General features: G+C 46.0%; 1 protein-coding gene across 1 annotated transcript in view; it reads right to left on the bottom strand.

The window, feature by feature from the left end:
• pik3r3b (phosphoinositide-3-kinase, regulatory subunit 3b (gamma)) overlaps window positions 1-12,033 on the bottom strand; it is a 755,907-nt gene that overhangs the window by 533,466 nt on the left and 210,408 nt on the right. Inside the window, exon 3 of the mRNA XM_072510843.1 lies at window positions 2,970-3,062. Coding sequence (XP_072366944.1) covers window positions 2,970-3,062 — 93 coding nt within the window. The remainder of the gene's footprint in view (window positions 1-2,969; window positions 3,063-12,033) is intronic.

Here is a 12,033-nt window from a genome sequence, read left to right on the forward strand (position 1 = left end):
TGCTGGAGGAAACACAGTCAGAAAGTTGTACATGTACATGTATTCCGGAAAAGCATTCTGGAAACCTGACAGGACCTGCACTTGGTGAAAATGCTGGTTTGGATCATATCGTTATGGTAAAAAACAGACCATTTGGCCTTAGTTCAGCACTGGTGTTAATTTCCATTTAAGTCACCTTAATCCCACTCCCTTGCTTGCTCCCCGCATCTTTTAATATTCCTCTTTAGCAAACAATGGTCTAACTCCTTTTGAAGGGGATTTATGAATTTAGCAGTTCGCGATAGCTCAACAAACTCAGATTTTGAATTCTGCTCTGTCTAAACGTGTTGGTCTGGTGTCAAAAAGGGCAGAAAACCTGGGGTGGGATTCTCCAAACCCCCGCCGGGCCAGAGAATCGCCGGGGGGCAGCGTGAGTCCCACCCCACCGACGGCTGCCGGATTCTCCGCTGCCCGTTTTTCGGCCGGGGGCGGGAGTCGCGATTCTCCGGCCCGCAATGGGCCGAGTGGCCGCCCGTTTTCGGAGGGTCCCCCCGGCGTGAAATACACCAAATCCTGACCTGGCTCTGCGGGCGGGCGCGAGGTGATCTGGCCCCGGGGGGGGTGCCCACGTTGGCCTGGCCCGGGATCGGGGCCCACCGATCCGCGGGCAGGCCTGTGCGGTGGGGGCACTCTTTCCCTCCGCACCGGCCGCTGTAACGGTCCGCCATGGCTGGTGCGGAGAAGAACCAACCTGCGCATGCGCTGGGATCACGCCAGCGCACAATGGCGCTCCCACACATGCGGCAACTCTCGCCGGCCGGCGGAGTCCCTTCAGCGCCGGTTGGCACGGTGCCAACCCCACTGGCGCCAGCCTAGCCCCTGAAGGTGCGGAGGATTCCGCACCTTCTGGACGGCCCGACGCCGGAGTGGTTCACGCCACTCCTCGGCGCTGGTACGGCCTGCCCCGCCGGTTAGGGGAGAATCCCGGCCCTGATTCTTGCTGCAAAGTGTGGAATTTGACAGAACCATGTTGGGAATCCCCCCTATTTGCCCTGTTTTTTCAATATCTGGTGGGGGCCATGGGTGTGTCTTCTATCATGCCCTCTCTATTTTATGGGTGTACATTGGAAGAGTTTTAACCGGGAAATTCTATCCATGACATTCTTGAAAGAACGCAACTAAACTTACAGAGATTAGAATTGGTCCGGGCTCTTCTGAAAGACCCTAAAGTTTCAGTAGGCTGAATTCCTTTGCAATGAAGGTCAACATGCCAATCACTGTCCTAATTGCTTGCTACACCTGCGTTCTAACCTTCTGCATTCATTGCATGAGCACCCCCCAGTCTCTCTGAACATTAACATTTACAAGTTTCACATCTTTAAAAAAATATTCTGCTTTTCTATCCTCATGATCAAAGTGAATAACTTCACACTTCCCTACATTATACTCCATCTGCCATCTTGTTGCCTACTCATTTAACCTGTCCATATCTCTTTTCAGCCTTTGTGTGCCCTCCCCAAGGCTTACCTAGCTGGTATCATCAGAATCACACCTTCATCATCAGCACCCCACCTTCCAATCCACCAGCCTTCATATTCAGCGGATCCTCCTCTACCATTTCCACCAGCTCCTGCGTGACGTCACAACCAAACACGTCTTCCCTGCCCTCCCCTTTCAGCATTCCAGAGGGATAATTTCTTCTGCGACACCCTGTTCCATTCCTCAGCCATCCCTAACACCCATTCCCTTCCTACGGCACCTTTTCGTGCAAGCCTGGAGATGCATCACCTGGCTTTTCATCTCCGCCCTTCTCATTGTCCAAGGCCCCAAACATTCCTACCAAACAAAACAGCAATTTATTTGTACTTCTTCAAATTTAGTCTATTGTATTTGCTGTTCACAATGTGGTCTCCTCTACACTGGGAAGACCAAACGCAGACTAGGTAACCACTTTGCAGAACACCGCCATTCAGACAGCAAACATGACCTTGATGCTCCTGCCACTTGTCATTTTAATTCTCTATCTTTCTCGCACTCTGACCCTTCTGTCTTTGACCTGCTACAGTGTTGCAGTGAAACTCAACACAGCACCTCATCTTTATTCTCGGCACTCTACAACATTGTGGACTCAATATTGAGTTTCAACAACTTGTAGATCATAATTTCTGTCTCCACCTTGTTTTATGATTTTTTTCCTGTTTTTTTTTTGCTGACATCTTTCTTTCTTTATCCCTGCATGCTGCATTCAGATGGATGTTATATAGCCATTCATGCCCCATTATGACACAATCTCTATTAGTTTCCTGTACCAATTACCATTCTGTTTGGATTTTGCATCTTAAAATTTTGTTTCTACTGTCGCCAACCATATCACAGATCTTCTCTTTTATTTCTTATTCTTTATGATCGAACCTCTGTTCAACTCGCTTAAAAACTCTTATATTTCTATCTTCCTTCTGTTCTGATGGAAGGTTGTTGACCTGGAACGTTAACCATGTTTCTCTTCACAGATGCTGCCTAACTTTATGAGTATTTCCAGCACTTTTTGTTTTTATTGTAGCTTATCACGTCTCTCAGTAACATCTAATGAATTAACTTTAGTGAAATCACTGTTGTTCTGCAGCTGAATGTCACAGCAAGATCTCAAAGGCTACAATGGTCACAAGATGAATAATTTAGTTTTGTGGTATTAGGAGAAGCCCATACTCTTCTGTGAATAATGTTAGGGGATACTTAAATGTCCAGCTGAACAGACACATGGGCATCACCTGAAGGACAACCTGGCACTTCTTCAGTACTGAACCGTGTCAATTTATGTGCTCAAACCTGGGAGTACAGATTGGACTCATTCCCATTTGACTATGACTCAATAATTGGATGACTCATACTATTGAGAATGACCTCCATGCATATTTGTGTGCCCATGCTTTGATGTATCTGCATTTGTACTCAGGACAGAGAAACTGGGAGAATTCAAAAAAAAACAGTACCTTTCTTCTCCAAGGCCTCAATCAGCTTCATCACAATCTGCGGTGCCTGATCCGGCAAAGTTAACAGCTCAGTTAGCTCCTGCCCCGGGGGAACTGTCAATGTAGAACACAGAAAGAGTATTCATTATGCTTGCCTGCAGCCTCCTCTGAGCATCAATTAAACTGGATTTTTAATCATGGACCTTATGTAACAAGCTGCAAAACATTCTGTATTCTGACACTTATTCTTATCATTTTCGACAAGTAGCTCAGTTGGCTATTCCATCAGAAAGATAGCTTTGAAAAGTGCATTTCTACTGTTGCAATTACTATTTACCATATGCAAGGCAATTTCAGAGCTGTCCTGTGCCATTATGAGGCCGTTCTATCTAAAATTGGATTAATTTGGACTATGTATTTGCATACGCTCTGAAAATGGACATCCTCACACACAGAAGACTCTTATGGTTAGAGCAAAAGTGTCTCTTATAATCAAATAATGTTATTTCCACTTCTTGGGAATGACAGCTTTGGAGTGTGGGGCCTTGGAACGACAAAAGGTTTGGTCATGGGCTCCTTCTCATTCTGTTTCACACACTGATTTTGAGTCTATTAAAATGGGAATCCAACACACAGATAAGCTGACCTTAACATTGCGGAATACAGAAATCCAGGCCTCCACTCCAGCCCTACTGAGGTTCATGATTTTAGAAGAGGGGTCACGAGTGTTAGGGTACCAATCCCCCACCACTGCACAGACCCCTGCTTTCCCACCCCATCATCATGACCATGTGCAATTTGCTGGAAAGTACAGCAGAAATTTCTGGCTCTCATCACTGGCAGTCTGGACACCCAATTGGGACACACCTCTGCCCACGTCATGCCCAATGTGTCTGAATTCCGATTGAGGGAAGTACTGCTGGACCTTTCAATTGGAAACAAGTAGTTTGATTCACGATCAATAACTGCTAAAACGAGGTTGTAGCACAACTGAAGGCTTTAATAGACTAGAACTGTTCCCCAGCAGCTCAGGTACAGAATGAAGACTGCTGGGACGGCACTGGTTCTTATACCCCGCCTATCAGAGCGGAGCTACATACTATACAGTCAATTATAAACCCCCAAGTTTAACCAATGGAACTTCAGCCTCTTGGGTACTGCAATACCTGATAATACCACATAGTTAAAGTGGATTGAAACCACCAATCAAATCTCAGGCTTCACCTTATTTTCATACATCAGAAAGATCTCTTCTCCTGCATCATTATCTTACTTGATTTTCTGAATCAGAATGTTGCCGTTTAATCAATCTATTATCTTTTGCGTATCCCAAGTTATAGAACTGCACAGTAACTGGAAACCATAGCCCCAAATCCCACATTTTCTCACCGGGAAGTAAATACTACTGGCCTAAGTTAGGTGCGCAGTACATTTTGTGCAAAGGCCAGTTTTCTTTTAAAACTGACACTGATATTTATGCTGTGAATAAATGGTTCAGGCTGCTATGACACACAACACAAAGACAGACCGATCTCATGGCCATTTTCCATTGATGAGCCTCTTCCACTTGGACCCAATTTGTAATTAACAAGTTCCTATCAGTGCTATATTGAGCAGCATATACCGTGGGCCAGGTTCTGCAACAATTGCGTGTGTACAAGTTTCTTGTATGCAAGATTGTTCCAAAGTTGAAATGATGGCTTTAAAAGATAAAGGGCGTCATTCTCCGACCCCCCGCCGGGTCGGAGAATGGCCGTTGGCCGCCGTGAATCCTGCCCCCGCCGAAGTGTCCGGTACCGGAGATTGGGCGGGGGCGGGAATCGGGCCGCACCGGTTGGCGGGACCCCCCCCGCTCAATTCTTCGGCCTGGATGGGCCGAAGTCCCGCCCAGAAATTGCCTGTCCCGCCGGCGTAAATCAAAGCTGGTATTTACCGGCGGGACCAGGCGGCGTGGGCGGGCTCCGGGGTCCTGGGGGGGGGGGCGCGGGGCGATCTGACCCCGGGGGGTGCCCCCACGGTGGCCTGGCCCGCGATCGGGGCCCACCGATCCGCGGGGGGGCCTGTGCCGTGGGGGCACTCTTTCCCTTCCGCCTCCGCCACGGCCTCCACCATGGCGGAGGCAGAAGAGACTCTCCCCACTGCGCATGCGCGGGAAACTGTCGGCGGCCGCTGACGCTCCCGCGCATGCGGGGCAACAAACGCCATTTCCGCCAGCTGGTGGGGCAACAAACACCATTTCCGCCAGCTGGCAGGGCGGAAATCCCTCCGGCGCCAGCCTAGCCCCTCAATGTTGGGGCTCGGCCCCCAAAGATGCGGAGCATTCCGCACCTTTGGGCCGGCGCGATGCCCGTCTGATTGGCGCTGTTTTTGGCGCCAGTCGGCGGACATCGCGCCGTTGGGGGGGAATTTCGCCCAAAATCTTATTTGCTACTTCACTAATCTGTCTGACTTGCCCTGATGCCAAAAGTGACAACAATGAAGATATTAGTCTAGAATTTCATCCTTCACCCTAAAATGGAAGCTACTTTTGTGCTATTTTTTGCACCAATCTAGCTACTAAGAAAATTTCTGCAGAACCCATTAACTCATGTTGTAACCTTTAAACTGGTGTAACTTAAGCACAAATGCAGTGCACCCGATAGGGTAATGAGGAGTGGTCTCCTGCACTATGCTCTGGTGCCTCCCTCTCAGAGCAATTTGCCTTTGCTGTTGCTCCTCTATTATATGGGCAGGTTGTGCCCTCTGAGCAGGTCCTGCCAGTTACTTAGTCCTCCGGGTGCTCCAGTTTCCTCCCGCAGTCCAAAGATGTGCAGATTAGTTGGAATGGCCGTACTAAAATTGTCCCTTAGTGTCCAAGGATGGGCGAGGTTACTGGGATAAGGTAGGGGACTGGGCCGAGGTAGGGTACTCTTTCAGAGGGTCAATGCAGACTCGATCGGCCAAATGGCCTCCTTCTGCACTGTAGGGATTCTATGATTTTATGTTTTGAGGGCAAGGATTTGAAAAATTGCAGATGCACTGAGACTGCACAGCAACAGTTAGTTAACAAGAGCATACACAGTATTTAAATAACTGCAATATTGTTCTGTCAGTGTCATTGCCATTAATCCTTAATATTAGGTTTGTCGCAAAGAATTAGAGAAAAAAAAAATTCAAACACAGATTGCACAGTATTTTACTAGATATAGAGATAAAACATCACAGGCTTAACTTGATTAGACCATCTGTATATATTATTTATCCATTAAAACCTTGTTAATAGCAAACCCAGTATTCTACCAGGCAGATGGTGTTTTCTTTGCATTTTTAATTAATCAAATTGCAAAGCTAGTGAGAAGAATCAAAAGAATAAGCAAAGCATAAGAATCTGACTATGGCAGTATCTTCCATGAAATCAGCTTTACAGAATCATTCCTTCAGGCAATATGTGAAAACAGAAATCGGTGCTGGAGCTGGGGACGGATAGAATTTCAGCTGTCGCCACTTAGCTGTGTGAGTTAAATAGATTTTCTGGGACTGGATGTGTCTTCGCAAAGCACCGTGACAAGGAATCTAGCTTTGTCACAATGCATATCCTAAATTTAATTTCACAATTCTTTCCATCACAAAGCAGTAATTTTCCAGCCTTATATTTAAGTAATGGTGCATATATTGTGTCTTTTCCACAGGATTTATTTTCCTGGTCTTCCCTTTTGAAACTTCTCCTTTTTCCTGGTCTAAATGTTGTTTTGTGTCCAAGATGGTCATGGGCAGATGGACTGCCCTCAGGCCTTGCCTGTGGGAGATACACTGGCTCTGTTCTGCCCCATGTTCCATGTAGGGAAATGGCTGCAGCGTGCAAAGTAAGCAGTGGAAAGGGAAAGTAAAGCCATAAGATTGGGCGTCTCTTCCCTGTTTACTACCACGATCGCACCCAGTTATTACATTCTTTATCTCCCCTCATCTGAAAAAAATCTCCACTTTCTAATTATGTAAAGAGCAAGAGGAAGCTTTGGCTGGAAGATAAATAATCTAAATGTGTACCAGCAATCCATAGAATCCATACAATGCAGAAGGAGGCCATTTGGCCCATAGAGTCCGCACTCACACTCTGAAAGAGCACTCTACCTAGCCCCACTCTCCACTTCTGCCCCCCCCCCCAAAAAAAACATCCTCGTAAATGGCCAATCCACCACATCTTTGGACTTTGTGAGGAAACGGGAGCAGCCGGAGGAAACCCACGCAGACATGGGGAGAAAGTGCAAGCTCCACGCAGTCACCCAAGGCCGGGATTGAAAGTGAGTCCCTGCCGTTGTGAGGCAGCAGTGCTAACCACTGTACCACTGTGCTGCCCTATCCTCATTCTGGTTAAAACAAATAAACTGCAGCTTTTCCGGAGCAAACAGAGCCAAGATTAGATTTAGATTAGATTAGATTTAGATTTATTGTCACGTGTATTGAGGTATTGTTCTGCGTACAGTCCAGGCAGATCGTTCCATACATGAAAAACATAGGACAAACGTTAAATACACAATGTAACTACACAGACATAGACATTGAGTGAACCATACGGAATATGGTACTACAACTGTAGAGAAAAAGTGTCGAGAGATCAGATCAGTCCATAACAGGGTAATTCAGGAGTCGGGTAATAGCGGGGAAGAAGCTGTTTTTGAATCTGTTAGTGCGTGTTCTCAGACTTTTGTATCTCCTGCCCGATGGAAGAGTAAATAACCTGGGTGGGAGGTGTCTTTGATTATGCTGCCCGCTTTCCCAAGGCAGCGGGAGGTGAAGACAGAATCAATGGATGGGAGGCAGGTTTGTATGATGGACTGGGCTGTGTTCACGTCTCTCTGTAGTTTCTTACGGTCTTGGGCCGAGAAGTTGCCATACCAGGCTGTGATGCAGCCAGATAGGATGCTTTCTATGGTACATCTGTAAAACTTGGTAAGAGTCAATGCGGACATGTCAAATTTACTTAGTTTCCTGAGGAAGTATAAGCACTGTTGTGCTTTCTTGGTCATAGACAAGCAGGAAGACATGGGGTCGCTCCATTATGTTCTCATATACACACATTTGAGGATGCACATGTGCACAACACACACATGCAAGTACATAAATGCAGGTGTGCAGGTACACATGCATGCACACAAGTACACACGCACATATACTGGTGCACATTCATGCCAACAGACATGCACAAGCACACATGCACAGACACATGCACACCTCAAGATGCCCACATTCATGCCTGCAGGTGCATAGACATGCTTATGGGTAATTTCACACGCCCCTCAGGAGTACAGATACACGTGCCCACACACACACATGCATATACAGACACATGCAATACACACACAGGTATCCACTTGCGCACTGGCAATTCATGACTTAGGTGGTGTTTTACCCTCAATGAGCCTTTCATTGATATGTATCACATCCTCAAACTGGGTATGATTCACACAGTACCTTTCACTCCCTTTATTGGCACAGAGAACTGGGCTAAACTGCAACAAACCTTTTCAAAGAAAATCAGATATCAATAGCTAATGACTAATACCCTCTTAGATGATCAATTAACAAGATGTGAGATACATATCATTCTCCCACAGACTGTCATTTCTCAACATATTCAGGATATGTTGCGAGTACCCTCAAGGTAACATTAATTGTCGCTGGTTCCTTAAGTCACTTATATCCAATGCCTTGGTGGAGGACTTGGAATACTATCCAAAATGCCAAAGAATAAAGGAACAATACAGCAAAATGTCTCATTAACACTGGAAGAAAATGGGAGACAAGAAGAGTTTTTGTTCAGTCCGTAAGATACTCAGCAATCAGAATTGCACACTATCTACCTCAGGGCAGCTTTATTTAAGTTAGTAAAGTGAATATGCGAAATAAAATACATGCGACTGATGTTTTTATTGGTATGTCACACAGACGAGTATCAAGCCAAACCAAATAATTGTGTTTTGACAGAATAAGCAATAGGTTTAATTGGCATGAATCAGATTTCACAGGTTTGACTACAGCAGTATGGAAAATTGGATGGGGTGTATGACAGCAATTCCATGCCATCCATTATGTGTCCGCCAATGAAGGTGAATTTTCCCCCTATTCAGGGCATCCGTCTACGGGTAGAGAGAGAGAAAGAAAGGAGAAAGAGAGGGAGAGCCGACCTGTACCAAGTGCTTGGCTCCTTTAATATGCAAATTGGGATCCTGTAGCATACATATGACCCTCATTATCATTCTAGGTGTCGCTCCACAAACGCTAACTCAGCTGCTGCTTGGTCCCCCACCTCTGAGAATGGACAGAGCCCCCTACCCCCTTCTGCTAAAAATGCTTTGTTCTGCGTCTAGTCGCTCACTAGAATATTGCAATGGTTGAGGCTAGGTAAGCTGCTCCAGGATGCCTGTAATCTGCCAAATGTGTGTTAATGAGGCCCGGCGCACACACTGACATTAACAACCGTATGGAGGAAAATCACCCCAACAACAGTAAAGAATTGGTTGTCTGAATAAGGGTAGTCAAATTCTACCCTCTTCATAGCAAGCTGCTGCGTTACGATTCTTTACTGGAGGTGCTACTTCGAAACATTTGACCAAAAAGCTAGTTATCCCCTTGGACCAGTTCTGGGATAATGAGCAGCAATCTTTGAGCTTATTTAGGAAATGATGCCACAAGACTGATTTAATGCTATGAACTATAACCTTTAATCCATATTTCGACTGCTAGAGAGTGAATTCTTTGTTTGAAGGTTCATTATTTATACCAGTAATGTCCAACCTGCTACAATAACATCACTGACAAATGTCACAGGTTCGCTGCTACGTTTTCCAATGAACCTGATTGATTACTTCAATCATGTCTTAACTGAATGCAATCTTGAGGTTCCACACCGACACACATCTCAAAGCACAGGCTTTTGTGCATTTTGCTGCTATTTGCTATCTGCTCCCCAGAATTGATACATACGCCCATCAGCATTGCCTCTGGAAAGAGGGTAAACACTGTTGAAAACTAGAAACAAGCCACCACGGGATCACACTGATAAAATCAGCTCCAGTATATTTCAGTGCAATGGTATAATTACCACCAAGACCAAAACTACTAGCAAAGAAAATAGAGATATATAGAGCGCGATCTCCTGGCCTCGTCACGTCCGGCACAGGACGCAATGAGGCCAGTAAATCTCTGAGATTTATGGAGCTCGTTACGCTTCGTGTGATCTTGGGAGGCGTCATGATCTGGATCCCGACCACTGAAGATTCACATATTTAAGTGTGCAGTTAAGCTCACTTAAATATGTTCGCGCTGGAGTACCCAAGAATCGGGATTCTAACAGCCTCACCTTGGAGACCCCAGGTGGGTGACGTTTAGCACTGATAACCACAAATGTGAACCAGGTGTACCAGCACTTGGGGGATCCACCCAGGTAATCAGGAGCCCCTGGGGGTCAGGTTCTGGACCTTGGCACCCCCGATGCCACACGGACACTGTTACGCAGCCACCCTGGCAGTGCCACCTGAGTGCCACCCTGGCAATGCCAAGGTGCCCAGGTGGCACCTTTACCGTGCTGAGGATCGGGCTGGGTGTGCCCTGCCCATATGAGGTGAGGTACAGGGGAGCTTGAAGAGCCCCTAATTAGTAAGTTGGGGTGTTGGGAGGAGGTCACGGTGGGGGGTCGAGAGATCGGGGTGCCATTTAAAAATGGCACTCCGATCTCTTCCTGCACTGGTGACCTGAGCACTTTAATGCAGGAAATGGGACTAAGTGCGGCCTCAGCAGGGCATTCCTCGCTGGGGCCTAGAAATAAAGCAAAGTCCCATTTAATAACAGGGTTGTTCTCAGCACTGCAAGTGCCAGGAAACACCTGGCTAAACGCACCCAAAACGGGACTCGGTTTCATTTCCGTTATGCCCAAAATATTTAAAAGCACATGATCCTTTTGTGTGCTGGTGGTTGATTGAGTCAAATTTAAAGCTTGACTATGGCACCACAAGCCTCCATGTGATGTTTCTGTGATTGGGATTTCCCAGTCCCATACGCAGCGGGAATAGTCATGGCTGTGACACGAAATATGAAGGATCAACATAATTCCCGTTGACTTCAGGTGGGAATTTCCAGTCCTGTCATGGAAAATCTCAACATATGCCTCGATTGTCCTTTTCAGAACTGCAATGTTTTGAAGCAATGATGCTCTGTTTATCATTCATACAATCTCAAGCTAAAGATATCGGGCGGAATGTACTGCACAACCCGTCATGTGTTTCGTGATGGTGCGAGGTGGCCCACCATTAGCCAGCAGCGCGACCTTCTTGTCCCACCATTGCCAACGGGGTTTCTGGTTGAATGCACTTATCGTCTTGATTACGCCTTGGTCCAGGACTTTCAAATGCAGCTTTGAAACATTATCCTTATAAAATAACCACATGAGAGGAGTTAAATCCAAGATTTGCACATGCAAAAAAATTCTTCTTGCCAGGAATGGTTATTGGTCGGTATATCACACAGGGAGGTCCCAAGAGCCCACTACATTTCACACTCCATTCAGTTTTCTATGACTTTCTTCTAGTTATCTATTGGCCAGGATCTCTTTCAAGCTTGCATGGACCACATTACATGAACTGTGCTAGGATGTATGTGTTGCGGATGGTATAGTTTGTTTTGGGTAGAACAAAGAAAGAGTACGATCGATCTAATTGGCAAGAGGTTTATGGTAAAGGCATGACAACACTACAAGGGAAATGTGACATGTGATCCAGCCTTAGTTTCACTTCTGCTTAGAGCAAAGCACACTACACATTGCCCTGATGCCTTCAAGCTTTATGCCTATGTCAACTGTTCTCATGTGCTAGTCTTAATAAATCAACCCACAATGTGTTTAACAATTCCCTTATGAGCGATTGGTGCCTTGGGTCATGTATGGTAAATACGTCCAAGATATTTTATCATTATAATAATATGACAATATGGACACAAAACCCTGTGTCGCAGTCCCAAGTCTTATACATTCAGAGCAAGAGTCCCTTCTATTTGTATTCCAATCCTGTTTCAATAAAGGACAACATGCCACTTGCCTTCCTAATTGCTGACCATA

This window comes from Scyliorhinus torazame, chromosome 7 (genome assembly GCF_047496885.1).
Source record: "Scyliorhinus torazame isolate Kashiwa2021f chromosome 7, sScyTor2.1, whole genome shotgun sequence".
Classification (NCBI taxonomy): domain Eukaryota; kingdom Metazoa; phylum Chordata; class Chondrichthyes; order Carcharhiniformes; family Scyliorhinidae; genus Scyliorhinus; species Scyliorhinus torazame.